General features: G+C 41.2%; 1 protein-coding gene across 1 annotated transcript; it reads right to left on the reverse strand.

Annotated features, from left to right (window-relative positions):
• Nucleotides 1–3,329: 3,329 nt before the first annotated feature.
• Nucleotides 3,330–15,781, reverse strand: dap (death-associated protein). The gene is made up of 4 exons (XM_026363015.1): nt 15,484–15,781; nt 14,394–14,490; nt 7,845–7,887; nt 3,330–5,030 (listed from the first exon to the last, which is right to left on the reverse strand). Exons 1-4 carry the CDS (start codon nt 15,536–15,538, stop codon nt 4,911–4,913), a joined length of 315 nt encoding a protein of 104 aa, XP_026218800.1. The 5' UTR covers nt 15,539–15,781; the 3' UTR covers nt 3,330–4,910.
• Nucleotides 15,782–26,371: the final 10,590 nt, after the last annotated feature.

The following is a 26,371-nucleotide window of genomic DNA, read 5'->3' on the forward strand; positions in this document are numbered from 1 at the left end:
TTTGGATGTGTTTGTGATGGAGCCAACACTCCATGCTCTGTTTCTATTGTGATTTCAGATGCATCAGTCGTGTCTTGTTGGAAAGCTCCGATTTTCATAACAACCTCTTAGCTTCAGGGGCCACGCGTTTCATCCACTGACAATAACACCTAAAAAAATGAACTCAGTGAAAGGAGTAATCATTTCTTACCGTGTTATAGAGCAAGAGGTCAGCTCTGTGTTTTAACATTAAAATAATGACAATAATGAGGTGAAAAATAACCGTGAGCTTCATCACCACCAGAGTCACGGTAAGAGCAGCAATATAACATTGTCGGGATTTTTAAGAGCACAATTTCACGGTGTTAACTCCTCATGCCGATTGCAGCTTAAGTGCTATCCTGGACTGTGTGTCTAATATATATGGTGATGAGTTGCTAAGGGGTTACAAGGGCACTTCATAGCCAAATTGTTTCTTCAAATAAACTTCACTGGCTTCTGAGTAGCTACGTGCTTAGATACTGTCCAGAGGAAGTCATTTGAACGCGACAAGAGATGAGGAAACTGCACATTTTACTGAACTCCACACGTAACAAACCATAAGTGGTCGCAGGATTAACATGTCTAATGTAAGAGAATTTAGTTTCAGCATATGAAATGGCTTTTATGATAACAGTACAATGACACAACCGGTCCACATTGTTATGAAGCCTATGTTTCTTATCACGGATAAAAACTAGACCGATCATCTTCGGGTGCTTTCCAGTGTTTCTATTACTAATGTGAACAGCTGAGAACGATGAAGTCGAAATACTTTTAGATGCACACGCCTATACGTTTGTGTTATCTGTGGATAATATTTCTATGCTCTATCACACTGGAACTGTGGGGGGGGGGCGCACATAATATTTAGGTCATTGTTGTAGCTCCAACAGCTGTTGGTTTAGACTAGGTAAACTGAGATTATGAAGCACTACAGCTTGGTCAGCAAATCCTTTCTCTCCCCCTCCTACCCCCACCCCGACCCAAATCCCTCACACACATTCAGAGTGGCAATTGAGCACTATCAACGGTTAGTATGACAGGTCTATTATTAGACCTATATTAGTCTATTATGTCATGCGGTGCTACAGGATGGGATTTAGACAGGATGACCTGATTCTCGATTAGTGCCAAACGCGTGTGTCAAAAATGTGTGAACTCTGGGAGGTAAAGACTTAGCTGGGGCCTCTGCTGGTTGGTTTCAGTACTTCTGCATCTCCATATTAACTATTTTCTCATTTAATTTGAAATCTTTTATACAGTCCTAGCAGAAAATACATATAATTTGCTATTGACATTTTATAAAATTTACAATTGAAATGTACTATATGAAGATAAACCATGCAAAATGTCATACAATGTAATAATTAATAAAAATATATTCCTGATTAATAATAATAATAATCTAGTCATTGCTGAAATACTGTACCTTGGCAAATAAGGGTTGTCACTTAAGTTAGTAATGACTACTAATGTATGAAATGTCACATTACTTAGGTAATATGAGCTGTAATGTAGCTGAAAACAGCACATTTGAATTGATTCTCTCATATTTAACAGTCAACCTGAACTGTGCCTCACTTGTAAAAAATGCTTGATCAAAAATCTTCGCTTCACATTTTGTTTGATTTGGAAAGATCCAGATGTAATGTGTCCCATTCCTCTAGGTATGAGAGCCGTCTAATTATAATTTTCTTTTAGTTTTTAGTATTCTTTGAAGTAATGTTCTGATGCAATCAAGGATAAAGTAGGTCTATCTTAATGAATTCCATTTCTGTAAAGCTCAAAAGTATGAATAAGTGATCGAGTCTCACATTTGAATTGGCATCAGAATTATCTACAATGGCTGAACTAGAAATGAACTTTGAGCACTGGTGCCCTCTCTGGAAAAAAAAAAAAGAAGAAGAGGAGGTGAGGAACACTTGGCAGAGAGCAGCTCTCCTACACAAAAATATCTTCTCCCAGGAGTCCTGACAGCACAAAACTTAAAAAGAAGTACTGCACTATATTTTCTCTTGGATGTTTTCTAACACTAACATTACAAAGAAGAAGGTTTTACATGAAATCCTCTCGATGTGCTGTTTGAGGTTTGTGTGATGCTTGGAATATTTAGGTTATTAGAAGGTGGCCTAATTTATTATAGATCCCTCCTAAATGTGCTATATGAAGGGCAATGTCCTGCTCATGGGTAGATACCAGCCAGCTAGAGTAGTCACAGAGTGGGTCTGCCAGCATGTAGGCTTGATTTATTTTATAGAAGGTATTAAAATACATTAATTGACAGGCACTTTCATTAAATGTGAGTTTTTTTTCAAAGCAGCTTCTATTCTATTGATTGTTAATGGCTAAGTGTTGCAATTGACCTAAATGTTACTAGATAAACTAGGAATAAAACTTAATCCCAGCCTCAATCCTGTACATTTTTTTCCATCTTCTCTGTTGTGCCGTTCATACTCATACAACCCGACATTCTTGAGCAGTGGAGGGTGATACATTTTTAGCAGTGTCTCTTGTTCTTTTCTTTAGATCAGCTTAATAAGACACGGCAGGGGATGAGAGGTCTGCCACACTGAGAGAACTATATAGAACCATGGAGAGTCAGGGAGACTGTGTCTGCTGTAATGGGGTGTTTCTGCTTGCTGACACAGACTCGTACCAACTAAGCCTGCGCTGGCTGGTTTATTGGGCTAACATAAGCTGACAGAACACCTGGTTGCAGATGCTTGTGTAAAGATGGATTACATGCACTAACACCTGGTGCACACTGCGTACGTGTGTGTGCGTGTTTGTATGTGTAGAAACGGGAGAGAGAGAGAGAAAAAAAAAAAAAACCAGCAGACAGCTCTTGGGGAGATGTTTCTGTTTCATTTCAAAACACCACCTGAGCCCTAATCCCTCAGCGAAGGGTGTTTATTCATTATGGGATGCTAAAATACTTAAAGCGAGGTACAGGACAAAAATCCACCTACTATAGTGGGACTAGTTTCAATGCTGAAAAAAAAACACCTCCTTACTTGTGAGTGTACAAAATATTAAAGCTACATCACCCCCTTTTTAAAAACAAGCTGCAAAGGCATTTTTCAAGATAGTCTATATCTTTATTTAATATGACAACAACACCTAATACCTAAGTCCACTCAATGACTAAAGATTTGTACAATTTGAACAATTTACTCAAAAAACAAACAAACAAAACAAAAATAAAATAAAATAAAATTCTTTCCAACTTAATGAAATTAACATTCCTTCTTGGCAAAATAAACGTCTTCTTTCTTTCTCTTCTGGAAACCTGAACTTTAGTGTTGCAAAAAAAAAAAAAAATGACACTTGAGTGTAAGGGGATGGGTGATTAAGGAAAAGGTGAATGTGTTTATAGCCTTTCTTGGGCTGATACAGATTTCTGAGGAGTCTAGGATCTGATGCGACGAACCGTTTCCTAGCAAGAAGAATTAAATGTACTGCATTTACCTTGTACAGTGATAAACTGCCACACTGTTGACGCGTTTGTTCTAAACTTTACTGAAATGTTAAAATAATTTATTAAAGTTATGTTCCTGATATGTTAATGTTTTTACCTTCATCTTACAGTTAAGAGCTGCACTATCTTCCAAACTGCTTCTCTGCCATGCTTGGATCAAATAAATTGTAATAAATGTTAATGCTAATGCAAAAACATAGTAAATGGCTTTCTTTATCTTCCACCGCTTTTTCATTTGAATTGATTCGGGTGTCTGCCGTGAAATGCAGATGCATTTGAGTCAAATGAGACAAAAATAATAAAATAAAGGAAATTGGAAAAAAAAAAATCTTGAAATCTAAGCAATGAGGCACTGCTGGGTGCACAGCGAGTTTGCATTCAAATTGGTTAACACTGCCGGGAGAGCACATAAGAGAACAGTAAGACTCCTCGCTGCTAAATAAAAGTAAGAGCAGTGACATAAGAGGACACTGTAGCCTGAAAGCTCTTTTATCTTCTCATATAAATGTAGCTGGGTATCTTGAGGTATGACATTAACAACCTGAAGCCGCTACTTGGGCAATGACAGCCATCATTACAGAGAGATGAGCTGCGTTTCGCATCGTACAGGCTCTCCTCACTGAAAATGGGAGGGAAATAGATTTCATTTTTTTCCCAGTTGAGGCTAAATCTTAAATTCTGCCATGTGGAGATGCGGGGAAAGTGTCAAATGGAATGCATATCAAAGATGCTGGTCACTCAGCGTTTGGGTTAACAACACGTTACTGGCTAATTTACCTGTCTCTGGTCCATGCTGTACTTGTGCAGTTTGGCATCAGTCTCTGCGATAACACTCACCTTCAACTTATTTTTGTAATTTCCAAGCTGCTTTCCATATTCGTTTTGGTTGATGCTGATAATGCCAAACCGGTGGCCACCTCACAATTGGTTGATTAGTCTGGTTGGCCTGAGTGACAGGTTGCTGTCATTGGCTAGCTGCAAGTGAAGCAATATTGGTCAGTATGTTGGTAGAGTGAGAGCTGCCCCACAGACTCACACCTAAGATCCAATTCTCTGCTGTTTAATACTAGAAAAGGTAGACATTTTAGAAGACCCTCCACCCATTAATACCATCTTAAGACTATTCAACTGTCAACGCATCTCTTCTTTAGGAGAGGACCCAAAAGTGCAGAACCAATAGTGCAGCACCAACGCAGCAAGGGTGTAAGAGTAGGACTTCTACAATGGCTGTATTGGCATTAGGTGTCTGTTGCTGACAAATTACTTGTTACATGTAACACAACAGGCGAACAAAAATGACTCTGATTATTTCGAGGAGATCTGTGCCTGGTGGGGAAACATCTTCATTCTGTGTTCCATTGGGAAGGCCGGCTGGTGGAGTTCGCGTAGCCACTGTAGCCTGCTTTGGGGCTCACTTGCGGGGCTGGTGGATGTGCTGGTTGATGTGCTGAGCTGGGGGCAGCTTGGGCACACATGGCTGGGGTTTCTGGTGAGCTACCTGGGCAGCAGCTGGGGTGAAGTCCTTATCACCCTAAAGAGAACAACAGTCAGTCAACAGGACATTAAGGCACAAGAGTGTGAAGTCACAAAAGGCACAAACGGCATCTCTAGCCTTAAAATGAGCCCGTGTTAGGACACAAATGCTGCTAAATGCCAACGTGAAACAACAACATCACATACTGCAAGGGACTGTAACAGTTGCTCAGTTCTTTTGGACAATATCAAGGTGTTTTTCCAGATGCTTCTTATGATCAAACCGAGGAAAAAACCCTTTTAACTTACATATGTCAGACGAGAAAATCACAATTTAATCTAAACCTTTACACAATACTCACCCATTAGCTTGTCGCCATCTCAAATGTCACAAAAGTACTATTTTAATAATATATAGTAACTGGAATTAGTTATTAGAAGGTTCCAATAAAACAAGAGTAATCTAACTAGTGCAACTCCTGCCCTGCATTTCCCTCTGGTAATCACAATAACAATGAGGGAATTTCATCTCCAAATTGCATGAAGCGTACAATACGGAGCACTCATCCGTCCGCACTCATCCACTCTGCAATCTCCATCTGTTATTCCAAGAAAAATGCCCATAAATAAGCTCTCATCTAAACTGGATCAAAGCAGGAATTTGATGATTTGTACAAGAATGCAGAATTAAATCAAACACTCGGTTCCTTCGCTCTGTCTTCTTTAGCCTTCCCTTTTTCTTTTATCTTTCCCTGACAGGTTTCTTTTCTTTCCTCTCAATGTTTCTGTTCACTTGCAATTTTTTTAAACATCCGTTCCTTTCTCCCTTGTTCATGACCTTCAGTTCTTCAAGCCTTCAAGTTTTTTTGTCCTCACCTTAATTTACATATTTTCTTGGTAAACTTTTCTCTCTTTCCTTCTTTACACACGTTCCATTTATAAGAGAAACATTAGTTCAAGCGAATGAAATTTTTATCTGTTGTGTTTTTTAACTGCTAGTGTTGTGCAACACCTGGTTCCTTCATACCCCGATTTCTTATTGGGTCCACATGGATAAAGTTTTATACCCATTTTGATCAACGCTCTACACACACACACACACACGTGGACACAGAGACTGTCCGTCACTTTAAGCCTTTCACTGAACTTCACTCACCCACCCCTTGCTTTGCTTGACCCTAATCTCTTTCGTGTGTGTGTGTGTGTGTGTGTTTGTGTGTGTGTGTGTGTGTGTGTGTGTGTGTGTTTGTGCAGCACCAGTTTTTCTGGCATGTAGGTGTATCTGTGTGGGCGCTCACAACACATTTAGTTTGTGTGTGCGTTTCTTTCATTTCCAGCCAGTTCCATAGCTAACTGCATGGGACGTGGATGGATTTGACCTTCAATGTCCCCTCCTCTCTCTCCTGAAGCTCAAAGCTTCTCTCTCTTCAGTCTCTGTCCCACTGGTGCAGATGTCTGCCAACAACTTAATGGCATCACCATGACAATTTGACAGTACATAGAGCGGCCAAAACATTAGAAACACCCCTTAATTTACACCCTAAGTACAACTTTACCTCCCACAAACTTACATCTTTAAATAATTAATTGTTTAAAAAGTGGTCAATTTGTGGTCTACAATTTATTCTTTGCATTCATTCTCCTACAAGAGTCTTTTTTAGTTTGCAGGTTTTCTGCCAAAGTAGCAGAACTGCCTGACTAGTTATGCATAATATCAAAATCTAACAAAACATACATTTTCTTGGTTTGTTTATGAATGTCTTCCTCTGACATGACGATAATCCTGTGTATTTTTGGGAGGTGAGATCTGATGCGAGGAGGAAGGGATGACTAGAACGTGCTTATTACCTAAACAGCCCGTTATGTTTTCCCATCACAGTTTCTAGTTCAGCTACCTATGCTTCAGATGCCCACATTAGCATTAGTCAGGTTTATTTTATTTGACAAAGCATTTTCAGACACCTGTTGTGCTTTTTAAAGAGAGAGGAAAAGCACCAAAGACACAACTTGGAAATGTCTTACTTTTTCAGTTTAAAAGAAATCCCAGCAGGGCAGGGGCTCCACAAGCAGACTTACACACACTGAAGTGTTTCACTTAGCTCCTAAAAGCTTTTTTTGAGGCTTTGTGCAGTTCTAGCCTCCAGGTTTGATGGCAGTGATAGGGGGCCGAATTGGACGGCTAGAGGAGGATAGGGGGATAAATGGGATACCTGCCAACTTCCTGATATCACTGCAAATCTTCCACAAACAATCTCCCTGGTCTGACACACACAGACAGACACACAAGGCAGGAAACTGAGCCATCCATGGAGTCAAGGACATTTTTCCCCTCATGGTCACATTTCACACACATCACCTATCAGTCACTTCAGAAGCATTATAGTGATTTACATTAGACTTATCCAAACTCACGGCCTCAACCCCAATCTTCACCCTAACCTTTAACCACGTCTTCACCCCAAACCTAAGTCATTTACATCACTGGAACTGGCTTTTTGGCCCAGGCTAAGTAGGAGAGGAACTATTCGGTTTGTTACCAAGACACACTCTCAGCATCCATGATGACACGATGATGCATTAGTGATCACAGCACAGGTAACTTGCACATTGGTGAAGGCACCATTGATGCTGAACCATGTATTCAGGATAAATGACACCATGTTTTGTGATTATATTATTGTGCGCATTACACAATGGTTATTTCACAATCAACCTTCTCCTATCCATGCTCTGCCTCCCCCCCCCCCTCTCCTCATTTTATCTGAGCACTGAGCCTTCACTTGTCCCTGTAGAGCTCATGTCCCAGATATAAACTGCCTCATAATGCTCATTTTACCGCTGCTTGTGGTCTGTGGACGTGTGTGCGTTTTACCTTTGTAACCACTCCAGACACAATCACGGGAGCCTTTGGTGGACTAAAAAGGAGAAGAGGATAAAAAAAAAAGCACAAATTATTTTACTTTATAACAATATGACACACAGTAAGCAAGGTGTGTGTGTGTGTGTGTGTGTGTGTGCATTGTGCTTCAGTTTTGTTGGTGGTTTAATGTGTAATTTAATTATACAGTGTGCAGGTAACTGTATATAGATATACTATAGTTACATTTACAAACGAATCTAATTGGCTACAAACATTAAAGCCAGCAAAAGTAACACATATGCCACACACACACACACACACACACACACACACACACACACACACACACACACACACACACACACACACACACACACACACACACACACACACACACACACACACACACACAGTAGACCTGCCAGCAGCTTAAATAGCTTCCATTCATCCTGGCCAAACACTGGGGCTCACAGCTTCTGGTTGGAAAACATGAGGAGAGAAGGATGGGGGAGAAGGGGGAGGTGGGAGAAAGCTGGATGTATGAGGAGAAAAGTGAGTAACAGAGGAGGGTGATGATAAAGAAAGGATTTTGGAAGGAACAGAGGAAGCAAATGAAGAAGAAGTTGATGAAAGAAAGGAGACAAGGGGTAGAGGCAGGTCAGGGAAGACAGAGGGAAGACAGGGAGGGGTAAGGGGAGGTAGGACAGAAGTAAAATACCCGTTTACTGATAATAGACTGTTAGCAGAGCTATTCCTCAGACGTGGAGGAATGGAAGAGATGGAGGAAGAGTAAAAGACGGAGGAGGAGGAGGAGGAGGAGGAATGTGGAACCTCAGGTAACCATCGACCTTGACATGACAAACGAGCTGCGTCTAATTTTACGCTATCGCCCCCACCGGCTAAAGAGTCCAGTTGTGGTGGCCACCTTCAAAACTCCACTCAAAGACATTTTCCTTCTTTCTTAACAGGATAAATATCAGGAGGAGAGGCTTCTCACACAGAATACAACCTTAGCAGGCTGAATCCCAGCACTTCTGATTACATAACACTTGAAACATTTTATGGCCCCTGCACCACTTTGAAATCACGGTCAGTTAACAGTTATGGTTCCTCTAAACATCTGGCTAACCTCCACCTCTGTAATCAACATCTTGGTGCTCAATAGCCCTCTGCTACTTATCTTAATGAGAATATTTGCACCTTGTCAATAAATTACTGCTTGGATATGTTGAATTTCACTGATTATTCCTCACTCGCCACTTCTCAAAATGTGGGGTTAAGAGGTTCTCTGGGCTATTAGCAGTTAAATTAAATACAGTATATTATCACTGCAAGTGTTCCTCATTCAAATGTATGATCTGCTGCTGTAGGTCTGAGTTGCTCCTGTCAGCTAACAGCATACATTTGGCTTGAAAGTAGAGTTTTGAGCATCTGAATGTTATCTGAGGAGAAAAGGGAGAATGTATCTGCATACGGAGATGAAGAAAACTAAAAAGAAAACTCAACAGCGAAAACGCTAACAGGAGATTCATTAGGTGTGTTTACGTGCAAGACCCTGCGGGCTAAACTTTCATCATTAAGACATCTGGGGGAACGCCATGCTGCATAGCAGTTTCTGTTTTCATCACAAATATGGTATTTAACTGAAAAATGGCATGCTGGCATTACAAGACCGTAGCTTTCCCAATTTATTATAATGGCTGCACGAACTGTAAACTGGCTTATTAGCATTCAGCTGCTGCTATCTGATGTCAAATGACAGCAGCCCCGCACTCTTAGTATAGATTTATGATTGTGTTTTACAGCACGCTGCAGAGGTATGATGTACAGTTTCAGTTTAAACAGAAGCTATGGTGAAGTGCGGGGTTGAGGTGAACAGGCGCGCTCTGTTGGATATGTATTCACATACTGAGATGGCGTGGGCGGGTACCCACCTCACACTGGGCTGTCACATGTCTCTGTCCTCCTAAATGCAATCTGAAGACCCAAATTCGGAAATATTAAAAACAGATTTCCAGAAAACGGGAGCCATAAAACAAAACCAGGGGTTTTGCTGCATTACATCAAACTTTGCCCGTTATTACAAAGGGTGGGTATTAAGACCAGGGTGGGCAGATAAGACAGAGAGACGGGAGTGAGGTGTATAAGTCTGTCAGACAGACAGACAACTAACAAGCGTCATACTTCTTCAAAAGTGTAAAAAAAAACTGACTGGCAGTTCACTGCACAGATCTCGAAGAGACTGACACAAATGACAGGTTTTAGTTCCAGCTGATAAGTCGACAGACACTCCGTTTAAGAGTTTTAATCGGGGATTAGCATAACTGCACTACTTCATAGTAGAAAACACATCGATACCCACAAGAGATCTCAGGAAACGTCGAACCAAAAAAAAAAAAAAAAAAAATCTAAAGTGACAAAGGGCTCCGCTGTGATTTGGAGCAACAGCAGAGCTGTGTGCAGAAACAGAGACAGCCTGCAGGAGGCAGTAGAGAGCTGTCAGGAATCTTGGGCAGGAGTCGTTCCTGCCAGGAGAGGAGTAGAGTTAGAGGAAAGACAAAGGAGAACAGAGCAAAAAAGACAGAGAGGAATACAGAAAGTAAAAAGTGTAATGAACTAAACTAAACGAGGGAGATCTGCATTAAGGAACACTATGATGCAGTCTCCTCTGTTGTTGACTCTAAAGCCACTACCGCACCCATCTCTCTCTGCTTCATCAGAGCAGGAAGTTTGTTGCCGTGGGCGAGGTGGTGGTTGCCATAGAAACTGATGCCTGTTGCCCGTCTCTCCTCCTCCTTCTCTTCTCTCCACACCCCCCTCCCCTTTTTCCTCTCAACTTTTCACCATGAGCTGTCAGCTTACTGCACATTGCACCACAGTTCCTATGTGCGGTGTATGTGTGCAGTGATTCAGTCGAGCTTACACGCAGCAGCACATGCCCTTTTTTCGGAGCCTCTGGAACACATCCACCTCTCACCGAAATATGCAAAAGAAGCTGTGGTACTGTGTAACCGTCATGAGACCCCTGATTGCCATGCGTGCCGTTTTTACACATTTAACTGCCAGTCTCATCTAAACCACGCGTGAGGAGTTCATAAACCATGCATTAACAAGAAGCAACCTGTTGAGTGATGAAACAACCATATGCTCATCTATTTAGCTCTCCCTCTCCCGCTCCCGCTCCCCTGACTCTCATGGCAACATCACATTTTTATGCAGAAGAGAACTACTTAATCCTCCGTGCCATAATCCCGATCACCTATTCCTCCCTCTTTGCCTCATCTGTCCATCTCGGTTAGATTGGGTATGGCAGGTGTTCCCCTGACTGCAACGCTTCACTGGCTGCTACTAATGCGAAATTTACCCAGTAGCCACCTGCTAGATGTCCATCAGCGTGACACAGAGAGGGACAGTGTGTGTGTGTTTGGGGGGGGGATTACTCTGCATCTCTCTTTGGATGCACTGGCAGGTCATTCTTAGTTAAAGGTAAACATTTGACAGGAGGAACAGGAGGGAGGCAAATCTGCATTCTCACAGCCAGGACAGTATCAAGCTAATGGCTGATTAAAGAATTAAAAAAGATTCTTCGTTAGTGACTAAAATGCACTAATGCACCATTCTTCTAATTTATTTTCACAGTACACATAAGCCAGACATTAGCCACATCTTTTAAGTAGGATTACAAAGCAAGATATATAAGAAATAAGTTCATTTTTAAAAATCATAAAAACACTTAAATACACTTCTTTGGAACATACAGTAGATCCAAGTTTCGTCTCTTTTATCTATCTTTATGCATTAATGATAACAACTCTGTTTTACTATTGGACGAATGAGCAAGTATTTATTTAGAGCTGAAATAAAAAATTATTGAACTACCATATAGCAACTAGTTTGAGGAGCTACTAATACACTGCCCGTCCAAAAAAAAGTCACCACCTGGATTTAACTAAACAAATACGTAAGAACCTCCCACTGGATAATTACTGCATGGATGATTATGTTTCAGCTGGTAACAGGTTTTTTAACTCTAACAAACAAACTCTCTTAAACAACCATGTAGAAGACACATCCTGTGGTCACAGAAAATATGTTAATCTGTTTCAGAAGGGTCAAATTATTGACATGAATCAAGCAAAGAAAACATCTAAGGAGATTGATGAAGCTACTAAAACTGGGTTAAGAACTGTTCAACGGAAGAAGGTCATGTGGTCTGATGAATCCAGTTTTACCCTGGTCCAGAGTGATGGGTGCATCAGGGTAAGAAGAGAGGCAGGTGAAGTGATGTATCCATCATGCCTAGTGCCTACTGTTCAAGCCTGTGGGAGGAGTGTTATGATCTGGGGTTGAAGCAGTTGGTCAGGTCTAGGTTCAGCAACGTTATGTGCCCAAAGAATGAGGTCAGCTTGACTTCCTGAAAATACTGATGAACCAGGTTATTCCATTAATGGATTTTTCCTTTCCTTTCCTGATGGCACGGTCATATTCCAACATGACAATGCCAGGCTCAAATTATAAAAGTGGTTCAGGGAGCGTGACACATTATTTTACACATGGATTGGCCACCACAGAGTCCAGACCTTAAGTTTTTGGGAAGTGCTGGAGAAGACTTTGTGCAGTGCTCTGACTGCCCCATCATCAACACAAGATCTTGACAAAGAATTAGACAGGAATAAATGTTTGAAACGATGAAACAGTAAATGCGTTCTGTAATCAAAGCTTAAGGCGGTCTAATATAAAATATTAGAGTGTGTGACTTTTTTTTTTTGGGATGGGCAGTGTAATTTCAGCAATACTGCAAACAAAAAAGGTTCCTTGGTTTCAGCTTCCTAAATGTGAGTATTCACTGTTTTTTGGTGTTACATATGACTGTAGAGTGAACATCTTTAGGTTTTGGACTAGTTTTTAAATAGTTCTAGAAAAATACAAAATACCAAAAAACATTGTAAGCTGCTGTAAACTGAGTTAATCTGGAAAAAGCATAGTATGACTGTATATCCTGTGAAGCAACTTAATAAAATGAGGAAGAGTATATTCAACAGCCTGGAATGGTGGCCACACCCTACTCTAAGTTTGAGTGTTTGATTCTCATGCTGTACTTTACCCTAAAATATCACTTGCACGCTTTTGTACTTTATACTTTTATCTACCTGACCACACTTCACTTTAATGTTCTGTCTAACATTGCTTGGCAGAAGGAAAACGGGAGCCGAAGGAAATGACATATAGCCACTGACAGGCTTGATGATATTCCTGCTAAAAGCCCTATTCTGCGCTGAAACGAGCACAATGATTGAGGAACATGCTAAATACAGAGAGGGAACCTTAATGTATAAAGTACGTGCGCAGAAAATTTCTTGTCATTTGTCAATGTTCCCTAACCCTTATCACTTGTGTGCACTGCTTGTCAAGTCTAATTTATCACCTCTGATTAACACACACACACACACACACACACACGAACTGATACGTAGTGTGAATAGGCCACCTGTACGATACGCTCATAGCTGAGGTGTCCTCATGAATATTGAGCAGACATAATGTGGGCGTAAAAGAGGACACACACACACACATACACACACTTAGTGTTAGTAGTAATACTGCAGTTGAGAAGACACTCATTGACATAAAGCATCCACGGGTCCTTTCCCTAAACTAAACCATTACATCTTAATGACTAAACCTAAACAGAACCAGAACTTAACTGTAACCGTCTCCCTAAAACTGTATCTCAACCTTCCTCGACCAGTCAAAATGATCTGTAAGTAAAAATCTGACCGCACAACCATAGGAGACATGTGTGCACACACACATATACCAAAAGTAATGAACAACTGGCGTCACCTCCATCACAGAACGTAATGTTCTCCAGTACAAACAATATACTGGAGCAGTGAAAGCGGAACGTGCTAATATGGTAAGAGAACTATTATTGTGGATCGGAAATAGAGCCAGCGTGATGTAAAACATGCAGACCAAGGCGGCTTATATCAAACAATAGCGACTGCTGAATGGGCTGTTCAAGTTAATGCTGTAATTATACAGTAATTATGTTGTTTACTGAATTAGCTGGCAACAGTACACAACAAGTCTTCTGCTAAACAGCCTACAGTACAGCCTTATAGAAAAGTGAAAGCTGCTAAATTGCTTAGTTGGCCATTGGCAGAGTGCATATTTGTATGTGTGGGCACGAGGCAAACTTAGAAACAGCTACAGAGTTGTATATTGCACAGACGGTCTCTAAATCTTAACTGTTGTGTGTGTACTTCTGTGCTATATATAGGCTGTAAAGAGCCTGATTCCAGTTTGCTTCTGTTGTAAATGTATAAAGCTGCGTGTGTCTTCACCATGTGCACAGACAGGTTATGGGCTTTTTCTGGCCATTCTGTGTCTGGTTGCAGGATTTTGTCCATCTCTGTTATATATTGTCTTTCTGGTTAGTCATTTTGCACCTTTGTGTAGTCGCTTGATGGACGTAACACCAAGATATGTTAACAGTCACTTGTAAAAGTGGCGCTGGCCTTCTTAGTCCCATGCCCGGTACCTGTAACCCCTTCATACCTGCTGCTGACATACTCTTCATCGTCATCTTTCTGTGGTGGCTCTGGTGCAGCAGCGGCCTGGTGCTTCTGCACTATCCTCATACCTCCTGCCTTTACTGTAAAATGCACACACACACACACACACACACACACACACACACACAAATATATGAACCAAGACAGTTATTTCAAATGTTAACTAATTAATGTAAAAATTGTAAAATACAAAGATATTAAAGTACTTCTTGTGTTTAGATAGTAACATTTGTAGTCTACTAGAATCGTGGTGCAGAGACTTTACATGACTTTTTATTGCTTTAAAAGTGGCTTCAGGAGACTTTGTGATAGCTGATAACTTAGCCATTAGACACAGTCACATATTAAAGCTGCACAGCAGGCTGGCATAGTCCATTTGAGGTCTGTCCCTCAAACGAATGTTACATCTGTTGTTTGGCAAGTGTCCCTGTGCAAGACCCTGACCCAGCAGGACATGCAGGACTGTTGTTGTGTACCTGTCACTGACCTCTAACTCCACTGCAGAGGGGCTGTTTATGGGAACAAGTAATGCACTGCTGTCTGAAAGCTCATCGGTCTACATTAATGTACCTGCATATTCCTTAAAGGCTGATACTCTCCAGCCTCACACTAATCACACACTGGGTGCGAGGGGCACTTGTTATCTTCCTGTGCAATCAGTCCTGCAGCTGCTGAGGCCCAGTGTCCTTCCACACTGCTCCACGTCCACGTCCACCTTAACTGCTCCTGCCTACATCCACCAGGCTGGAGCCGATGACCTCCACGTCACCGCCACCCTGCAACATTTCACCCAGCCTGTCTACACAGGGCTGGGATTTTACTATGAGTAGCCACAGTGTCGCCACACTTCATGGTGTTGCAAGCTCTCGCGCCAATCAGGAAGTAAGGAAATGCGCTAAATGCAGAAACATGGCAGGCTACACCACGGGCGCTGCATCTTCCAGCGGAGGGATGCGTTATCGTCACCATCATATGATTCTTTTACTTGTCTTGGTTTCAAACACTGGACAAACAAAGGCCTTCAGCTTCATAGGATCTTTTCAAAAACAACACAACAGCTCAAGCAGCTTTACCTGCAGGGAGATGACCTCCTTTGGTTTCGACTTTCTCCTTCGGCGGCGATGACATGTCTGCTCCGATGTGGAGTGAGCAGCGTGGAGGAACCGCAGCGTCAAAATAAACTAACTCCTGCTTTATTCCGCCTCAAACTGTGGACTTCACTTCAGTCTCAATCGTCAACGTGGCTTTTTCCTGAGCATTGTTTGGGAACCAAACGCGATGACGTCACGTCGTCAGGAACTGAAGGACGCAAGGAGCGTGCTGACGTTGGTCGTAGCCAGGGAGAAGGTCTTCCTATACCGTAGTGGGCAGATGTGGGAACTGCTATATATATGTTTTTGTCTTTAATAGTATTAATAAAAAAAGAAAGCTAAATATAAATCGTTTCTATCAAACATTGTCTTTATTTAAATGCCAATTGAAGGCAGCAGCAGTAAATATCTAAGTATATAATCTGAGTATTTCCTCCACCACTCCTTATTATAACATTTTTTGTGTGTACATTATTTGATGATTTAATAATCTCTTGCTTTATCTTAACCCTATTGGCCAATTGGCCTGTGTACCATCATAAATCACAGTTCATTCCTCTATCCTATTTGGGAGCAGAGTGAATAGAGTGAGTTGTAACATCTACCTGTAGCCCATCACTCGCAAAAGCAAATAATTGTGTGGGCAACAAATTACTACCACATGCAACAAATGAATTAGCGTTCATAAAGAAACGTGTTTGTGTCCACAAAGGAGCAGTCAGCATTGTACCAGGAAGTTAAGTGCTTTGTGACAGAAAATGATAAATTTAAAGATCTAATTAAGCTCTGCAGCCAATGCATAACAAACATTATGCAAATGTTGTAGGAATAGATGCCATTGCCATCAAATGAATGAACAATTTAATCAGTAGTAAGAAGTCGGTCTACAAGACACAAATTTAAGTTCGGAGTGGGAGTCCACCCACACACCTAGTACCGAAGCATTTATTAAGTTGAGACTTCTGCTAATGAACATGGTTCCATCTCTCACCTATAAGCTCAGTGGAAGCAGCAGGAGTATGGGCAATGAAAGACAAAATAGACAATCCAACGGAGAGACAATCAAAACTGCACCAGAAGAGTGGCGACCTCAGTGACCACCTATTTTCCACAGTCCACAGCAGTTTGTTAATTGGCTGACATGACAGTGTCCTTGAGCAAACCTGAAAAAAAATGCAGGGAAAGCCTGGAGGTGTTATAGGTAAGAGAGGAGAGAAGAGGGAAAAGGGAATAATAGTTTATTTAAAATCAAGCACCTGATCTATCAATATGCTTGAATAGGGAGACCATATGTGCAGAGCACTGTTAAAACAATGGATGAAAGGTGTCTATAGGATGCTACTCTGTGTGTTTGTGGAACAGCTGTTCATTTATTGTTGCTTCCTCATTTTAATGAAAGTTAAAATTAGATTTTTAAAATTGCCAGTCATTATGTTTAACAGGTGATGAATCTGACGACATACATACATCAGTTGTGCTCATATTTTGGCAGTGGGCTGTGTGTGTGTGTGTGTGTGTGTGTGTGTGTGTGTGTGTGTGTGTGCGCGCGCGCGCATGTGCGTTTGGTCACAGTGATACATGGAGGCCAATCTTCAATTCTCTAATGGTTTGAAGTGTGAAGTGGCAGCTGTGTTTTTCACTCAGACCATTAAAAGAAGTGATGTTCACTGCACTCACAGTCCCCACACACCCACACACCATTTTTAATTTGAATATTCATTAAAAAACACAAGGAAAATATTAAGAATATGGGTGAAATCAGACCTGTTTGTTGCATATTTTATATGGCAACTAATGTTACCCCCAATCTCAGAAGTTCTGACACACACACACACACACACACACACTGCTGAGCAATAGCTTTTGACAGTGGAAAGGTGATTCCAGCATCATGTTTGTCCTCAAAGTTCAACAATCTGTTGCCAGGGTGTTGGTGTCCCTGAGGAGGGCTGTTGACAACCAATCAAAAGGCCAGGAGTTCACTCAACGGTCAAGATGGAGTCAGCTGGTAAAAAGATGAAGATACTGATGTCTAATTAAATTTTTAACTTATTTATTAAAACTAATTGATTAGGATTGGTCAAAGCAGCATAGGAATTATTTCAGAATAAGACACTTACTACCTTCCTATATTATCACAATGACTGACAGTAATCCTCAGTGTGGTGCTGTTGGAAATCATGTCCGAGATGTCCCAGAAGGCCTAGATTGTCTCCCTTTGATAAAATACTACTGCGATTGACCTTGGTATTTAAATCATATCTGCCTGATTGAAAGTGAAAGTCCAAGGAAAGGAATAATTTTATACAAAACTTAATTTATTATAGCACGATTGTAGTTCTTTATAAGTTTGGAAATTGTTAAAGACACCAGTGTCACACCTCTTTACTGATGTTATAATGAATCCCCTCCAAAATTTTAATTGCAGCCCAGTCCATCATCTATATTTTTAGGAAATTCACTCAAACAAAATATTCTGTGAACTCTTGGAAACTTCAGCGGTGGTTTGATTCTTTAATTTATTGTTGTAAATGCAAATTCTAAATTAGTCACTGAAAAATTAGATTCACTGACACTGACCATCAGGTGACTGCGTACATGCATGTGAGTGAGCGCACATATATGGCCACTAGATGGGAGAATGCAGAAATGTCTCCTGTTGTTTGTGTGGGTGTTTGTGTCCTGCAGGATTCATCATCACTGTCACTCCAGCAAAGCATGGCCTGCGATGTCCCAGAAAAAAAAATAAAACTGAAGAGTCATAATAGAAACGGCACAGAAGCAAAAGACATACACAGAGCACCACATTTAGTTCATTTTTCCTGTCTCATACACTTTCTTTTTTCTGTCAGTCGCCCTGCCCCCTTCTAGCTGCTCCTCGCCTTTTTTTACTCTCTCTGGCGTACACACACACACACACACACACACACATACACACACACATGAAAGAGAAAGAGGGAGGGGGGCATTCGTTACTTAGGGTGAAAATACATGGCACACATTCAAACAGCCATAGGTGAAATCCTCTTCAGAAATCAGTGAACTCAACACCTGCCCATGGCTGATATCACTCTGTGTGTGTGTGTGTGTGTGTGTGTGTGTGTTGCCTGGGCCTTTGAGAGAAGCACTCTCAGTGATGGCTTACAGAGAGACAGAATGAGGACATCACAGGTGAGTGAATTCGCTCAAACTGACGAGTGTAGACACTCAAGCTCACATATACATGCACACACACACGTGCAATCATGCCTCTAACACATACATACTGTCCATTTCTCTCTCACACACACACATTCGCGTGTGAATAAGAATAACCATGGCTTCTGCTCTGCTCTGCAGCATTGATTATTCAATTCCTGACTGGGTACCTTATGGTGTGTGTGCGTGTCACTGACAGAGAACCATTTATTTGAGGGTAAACTTATTTGCATGTGTCCATGTCAACCACCATCAAACTGAAATAAAGTGGAAAGAGAGAAGAAAAACTGCAACAAGCGGATTGATTTGCAATAATGTGCCACTTTATCGATCACCACAGCTTTACTCCATTTGCTCTAATTCTCCTCCACGAGAAAGTTGAGGGCGAATTCAGTTAGGAAACTGTGAATCGAAAGCTTATAGTTCTTACAAGCACTCAGAAAAGTCAGATACTTTGAGCCAGGGAGTTCCTGCAGCTGCCTCAGGACTGGGTGCACTTGATGGCACCACAGAGACGATGATGAGATGACCACTCATTTCCATCCACAGTGTTGTTTCTTGATGGATTCTGTTCAACACAATGGAAGTCCTGTTGTGCATACTGGACAGCTGACCATGCACACTTGTACATGCTTCAGTATCCTAGGTAAGGTTGGATTTTTAGCTATAATAGCAACTGGAGTGGATGTTCTAGGGATGGCAATGCCTAGAGCAGTCCAACAATGTGAATATTTCAACAACTATTATTGCTAATCTAATGTAGCATCCCTGGATGTCTCGTATTTAGTCAATTTGTACAAGTATTCAGGATCTCAGAGGATGTAGCCTATAATGATTTTAACAATCCCATTTTTATTGAAATATCTTTCAGACCCTATTGTATCCTTTGGCGTCTCAAATAACTGCCATCATCAGGTCAACATTTTAATTTGTCCCATTTGAACAGCTTGCACTACACCATATGCACAACTGTCATATGGCTGTTACTGCAGGCTACCATGAACTACACAACACCAGCAAATTTGAAGAAGTCTAGGTAATACATGTATATTTTCATATTAGAAATGGCTAAAACAGGCAAAATCTCTGTTTGGATATTGAAAGTTAGCGTTTTATTCTGCTACTGTAATTACTACAGCGTTGGATCATATTGTTTGATACCATATAACAAAGTCACTCATTAAATGTCCTCATTCACTGTGCATTCGCTTCATAACTGTGAAGTTTTGTTCCCTGAGCTATTCGTGAAAGATTTTCCGTCACTGCTGTTTTTCTGTGGCTATCTTCAGCCATATTAATCAGCAGTGCTCCGTCTTACTGCCCTGCGAAAGAATTCTTGGCAAGCATCAAATTGAAACATCCTGCTGCTTCCCGCAGGTGTAAATGAACCATGATAACACCCATGTCAAACAGCAGTGAACATCTCGCTATGGGGAGGCTTCCTGCCACTTTTTTTGCCAACCAGTAGATGCGGCAGAATTTATGACAGCAGGGGAAATGAGAAATGAGCAGTACGTGTACTTGATTCAAATAAGTGGGGATTTAGGAAGACTGATCTAGAGTCGTGTTTGTCTGCAGAAGCCAGTTCTTCTGCCTTCTCATGCGCTGTACAGTGTCTCTTCAATCCCTTCTCATCTTAGACCACTGTAATTTAGCCTCTACAATCACTTTCCATCTTTCTCTTTACCTCCTGGTGCAGCTTCTCAGTTACAGTTCAAGTTCAGCAGACACTTTTTTTTTGTAGATCACAAATCCAGCACATCATTTTATGTCCTTATCATTAACGTATAATGTAGATTTAAGTAGTTTAGATTTAATTGTAGTGTGACTCCATTTCGGTTGAATACAATGTTGAATTTGGGATATACGCTGTTTTCTAGGATGCTGCAAGGTGACATAGTATATGACACAGAGCCCATTCTCCGCCAGCGGGTGCCTTGTGATTGAGCTTGTTCTCCCTTTATGTGGGTGGGTTTCTTCCAGGTACTCCAGCTTCCTCCCACAGTCCAAAGGCATGCAGTTCAGTTGCCCATAGGTGTGAGTGATTGTCTGCCTCTGTTTGTCAGCCCTGTTATAGGTGTACCCTGCCTCTTGTCCAATGGTATCTGGGATTTGCTCCAGCACCCCAGTGACACTTATGCTCAGGACAATGGATGGATAGAAATGCTTATGTGAATTAAGAAACTGGTAAAAGAGCTGAAAGAAAGTAAAGTGAATACTGGACTTACATTCATCAGGTGGTCACAAACCCAGCTCCCTATGTTTGCTAGGTAAACCCAATAAGTTACAATTCAAGTGTCAAATTTCCACTGCCCCCAAGTGGCCAAAAAAAAAAAAAAAAAGCAGCTTTACAGAGTAAAACTTAGCTCCTGTGAACGTCAGGACCGCATGTTCATCACTTTGGATTTACTTTGCACACCTGCTATAGTCAGGAAGTGTCTCATGGCATATGCAAATTTCACAAATGTTTTAAGTTGTGATGTATTCAGAGTGTATAATAACCTTTATATAGAGCAGTCCGTATGATTTAAATGTTAGCTCGTCCCCAGTCAGGGCTCTAATTTCAGGTGCCATCTGTTGCAGCAACTGCTTACAGACCTATCTTAGCAAATGGAAAATTGATTTGCTGCCTTATTTCTTATATATATTTGTTTTTAACCATTTTCCACAAGTCAAGAAACGAATCCAAAAAAATAGTTTTCAAATCCTTGGACTCAACAGCTGCTGCTGCTGCTGCCACACACGTCATTGCTTCTGTTGGTAGTTGACTTATAATTTCTGCATTACTTTCAAAACCTCTTTGTCCTCCTTTCTCCTTCCTCTCCATCCTTCTCCCCCTTGTTCACCCTACCATCTTCTGTCTCCGTGAAGGGCCATCCTTCTTTTCCCTTCCCTTTCAGATAAGAGCATTCATTTCTCAAGGTCTTTCCGTGGCACACAGTAGCTTCGTGCAGCCTCACTACTCCTTAAACATAAAATTGATTTCACGCTCAAATCTATAAATCACAGACCCTCCACCTGCTCCCCGCTACGTTTTCTGTCTCCTTCTTTTTCCATTACATCTCATTTTGTGTCCTCCCCCACCCTCACACATCCTTCCCAGCTCTCTGCTGACATGCACCTGTGCGCCCATACAGTACATCTGTTCACACACGCATGCACGCACGCCTCTGAGTCCAGCCCGAGGTGTGCGACGGCTGAATGGGCCTCGATGAGAGTTAGAGTGAAAGAAAGTTAGGAGGGAGCGAGTGAAACAGTGAGCGGTTTCTAGAAAGGCTGTGCATAGGAAAATTGAGGAGCTATTTTCATGCCACATTAAGTTACACCAGCCATCCACTATGGGACTGTGCTCTGACAGAGGAGGCTGGCCTCTTTTGTGAAGGCTAATAATCAACACAATGGAGTTATTACCCAACACTACATTTCACAGGCCTAACCTAGACAGCATCGAAGAAGGGGTAGGGAAAGAAAAGGAGGGTGGAGAGGGAGACATCAATTCCAATGGATTGTAACAAATGCTGCTACTGCAGCCTCGTTCATTTCGCTCGGTGGATACGCAGATGAACGGGATAGAAGTTGTAAGGGAGCAAAACGATGGGAAATATACAAAATGGTCATTTCTGATAGCATGTGCTCGATGTCATTAACGTGACAATAGAAGCTGGTGGGTGTGGGAGACCATTCACTGGCTTTACAAACACCACTCCCACTGATGTCACTCTGGAGCAACAGCAATGACAAATGAAGCCCCTCTGTCATGTTTATATCTGTCTATCTATGTGTATGTGTGTGTGTGTGTGTGTACATTAATGATGTGGCATCTGAAAGGGGTCGTTATCAGTGTAAGTGTGAGTGGGGTCGATATCCAAAGCGTAATCATACAACATGTTCACACACGCCTGTCAGTCAAGCCCCCAGCGGATATGTTTCATGTGAACAGATGATGGTATCAATATGTTAACAGTGTTGCTTGTCAGCCAGGGGAGACAACAGTGGTAAATTGTCTGTATAATAGCTATTTGACACTGTTTGCATTGTACTGGATCACTGATGTCTATAGAGGACCCCTGGAAGAATACACTTGTACTAATGGGGATACAATTTAAGACATAAAGAGGGATTTAAAACCGCCTAAATAAATGCATTGTTTTTTTCATGTGTTGTCTTTTTTCTACGTTACACTTGTGTCATTTTCTCTCTCTGCGTTTCTCTACTTTCTCCTTCCTGTTCTCTCTTTCACTCAGACTCCGTGCTGGTCCATCAGTTGTTTGGGGATCTCTCAGCCTCGTCTCTGCCTCTCCCTTCTCTTGTCTCTCCTCTGCACTCGTTGTATGCTGTTGTTGTCGTTGTATGGTGTGTTTGGTTTCATGCAGTTGTGAAGACCGCCCTCTAAAATCTGCTTTTACATAACTTGACACTACAACAAATTGATTCAGACGGTGCTCTGAATGTGTTGATTTCTCTGATTTCATCAAACAGACAGGAACCTGAAAACTGAATTGTTATGTCTTGAATGACAACATTACCAAGGCATGAAAAGCAGCTCTGGGAAGCCGAGGAGCACAGTGGCTGTTGGCTGCAGGGTTTTCTCAGCCACTTGCGTGAATATTTAATAAAGATCCTCAAGGGAATTCTTTGTGTGACACTTCTTCAGTGTCACAGAGTCAGTGATATTAGTTCCTCAGATGTTTATAATGCTCGTTCTTGTTCTTACTGGGAAAGATATTGATTGATATCAGTAACAGTAACTAGTGTGAGTAATACGTTATTGATGAACATCAGTGTATCCATTCACCCAACACACAGCCTTATGACAAGACCACAGCAAGTCACTGCACCAGGTTGTGCTTCACCAAGAAATTCTAGTATGTTAATCATCAGCACAACAACATTGAAGCCAACAGGTGCTTTGCAAATGTGCTATTCTGAATATACTGTTGAAGGAACAACTTTTCTATGCTGTTAGCAACATATTTCATTTGGGAGCAACATAAATCCAAAAAAGGAGTTAAGACCTTTCAATATGTTTTTTGATGTCAGTGTGAAAGATAATAATCAATATAAAATCTGAAAATGTAAGGACTCAGGGAGTCGACAGCCTATAATACTCCCCTAAAACTCATTTAAAATGCAGCTACTGTTTGTAAAAATAAATGTAGTCACAGTGTAGTGACACTGTTGGTAATCCAATGCAATAGCGATGATTTCTTACTTTTTTCTTATCTATGAATTTTATCTATGACATTTTGGGCTTGAAAGAAACAGATTAAACTATAATTGTTAAAATCAAGCTGCCAAAACTCTGCAGTGACACCAGCCTGGTTCCTCCCTACCAGATGAATGCCACTCCACATCTCCATTTGTTAATGCAGGCTTTCTGTTGAGACTAGACAGCACCTACAGAGCCACATAATGCATTATACAGCTGTAAGGTAAAGTACTCTTTATGATGAGAAAACTGCACAAAAGACAAACTGAAAGAAGGACCACATGCATGTGAATGAATGTAAACCATATCAAAGTGTGTCAGATTACTTCTCAAACACATCATGTTAAACGTGTGTTGTAACAGGCTTACTGTCTTTTGGTTGCTTGATAAAGAAAAAGCGGGACCTCCCCGACCAAAACATCGTCTGCTAAAATAAGAAAATGACAAAGACCATGGGGTTTGATTGCAAAGAGTCTTTTTATTTTTCCTTGTGTTCAAGTACGGTCCTCTCTCATCAGGGTCATCTAAGAAGCATGGACACACAATAACACACAACTCGCACCAGAGCCTGAGCATCTTCAGGTGGGATTTCTCTTTTGTCTCAATTGTGAAAGAAGTCGGAGGGGGGGGGAGGGAGAGGGGGCAATTAGCAGTCTCAACATTTAGGTCAAGTGAACAAGAGTCCTGTTGTACACCACATAATCATTTTTTTCTCTGTGAACATTTGTTGCATTTAGTGATACTGACATCTGCACATAAAAATTCTATATATATATATAATAGATATGTATATATTTATATTCATATATTTATAGATTTGTCATTCTATATCAACAATTCATTCTAGTGATTTTTTCCTTGGTTTTTCTTGTTGTAAAACTGGACAAACTGTTGGTAGGAATGCCTTGTTTGGACACTGATTTATACAGGAAAACACACGCACATACACACAACTGCGGCATACACACACTACTACACACATGCATGCATAGATACGCTCGCTCAAGTTTACGTGTACGCACGCGGGCCACACACGCTGTCACATACACACACACCTACACACACACGCGCACACACATCCATACACACTTCCACACATACACATGCTCAGCCAACACAGAGAGGCAGGTCTGTACATCTATGAGAGAGAGATGTTACCCATAATCCCCAACAATAAGTACGGCTTCATCTGATTAAAACACAGGAAAATAAAAGTTACAAACAGCAGAGGGAGTCGTCCAGTCATTGTCTGTTAACTTCAACAGAATGTCCCGTTAAAGTCCTCTAGGACTGGTCCACGAGGTGTCAAAAGTTTGGCACGATGTCATGTCTCTCTCTGTCCCTGTGTCTCTACTGTACACTGGCATGTACAGTTTCAATGGTGGCGGTTGCTGGACAGACCAGTTTATATTCATTATTTAGTGATGACGAGAAACCACTGAAAGTTGACAAAGTCAAACATATTTGCTCACCAAAAGGAAAAGACAACCTTTCCAAAGACAGAGGATGTGCTTTAAACATACACATATATTCCGTAGGCAGTGAGAAAGCACTTTTGTCGACGGGGACTTGGGAGCGATGCGCCTCTGCCAATCTGATGCTCTGGCAGCCTTGAACTGCTTGCTGACGTTTGAGCATTTCCACAACAAAATTCACTTGATGGAGAGAGAAAAACACAAATACTGCAGGACTTCTTCTCTGGCTGGGAAAAGGGCGAAAACAAAGTGTGTCCACTGACATCCGTCTTGTCTTTTCTGCTTCTTGTGTTCAGATTTCACTTTTGTTGTTTTGTTTTTTTGTTTAGTTTTTTTTTTTTTATTTCAGTCAGTAGTCATGGGAAAAAAAAAAACATATTTGGCCCCACCAAAAACATGTGTAATATACACACTATTTCACCTTTGAACTGTACACAGAAAATAAAAATGCTTTTTTTTTTAAAGTAAAAATTTAGAAAAGTACAAATAAAAAATGATGTAAAAGAATGAGGACAAAAAAAATGAAGTCTCTTGAAGATGACATTCCTTAAATAAATTCAGAAGCCTCTGTAGGCAGCAAGGGCACTGCAACAAGAAAAGGGGGGATGAAAGCAGTGCTACGTTTGTCACTTGGGTGAAACGGTAAACATCCACTACTTGCATTGTGCCTGATGTGCTTTCATCTTCCTCTGTGCTTTTATTTTTCCTGACCTCCTCAACAACCCTCATGCCATCTTTGTCCCTTCTCTATTCCCATCTCTGTCTTTGACAAAGACGCGTCCTCCTCATATTAAATAAGTGCTCTCCTTCATCTGCTTCCCATTATTATTTGTTTGATTGCATCGCTCACTTTCTCTCTAAACCTTGGTGGACTCCACCTGGTCATTTTCTCTCTTTCTACACTCCCCTGCCCACTCCTCTCTCATCCCTACTCCCACCTGCTCCTTATCCACTCACCGGTGCAATGGAGCTGACTTTGAAGAAATAA

This window comes from Anabas testudineus, chromosome 2, assembly GCF_900324465.2.
Source record: "Anabas testudineus chromosome 2, fAnaTes1.2, whole genome shotgun sequence".
Taxonomy (NCBI): domain Eukaryota; kingdom Metazoa; phylum Chordata; class Actinopteri; order Anabantiformes; family Anabantidae; genus Anabas; species Anabas testudineus.

What these genes read in the sequence shown, in the direction of transcription:
- dap (XM_026363015.1), bottom strand. Translation starts at nt 15,538, where the DNA reads ATGTCATCGCCGCCGAAGGAGAAAGTCGAAACCAAAGGAGGTCATCTC. An exon ending in AGGAGGTCATCTCCCTGCAG is followed by an intron (nt 14,491 to 15,483) that starts GTAAAGCTGCTT and finishes TGCATTTTACAG; the next exon opens with TAAAGGCAGGAGGTATGAGG. An exon ending in GAAGAGTATGTCAGCAGCAG is followed by an intron (nt 7,888 to 14,393) that starts GTATGAAGGGGT and finishes TCTCCTTTTTAG; the next exon opens with TCCACCAAAGGCTCCCGTGA.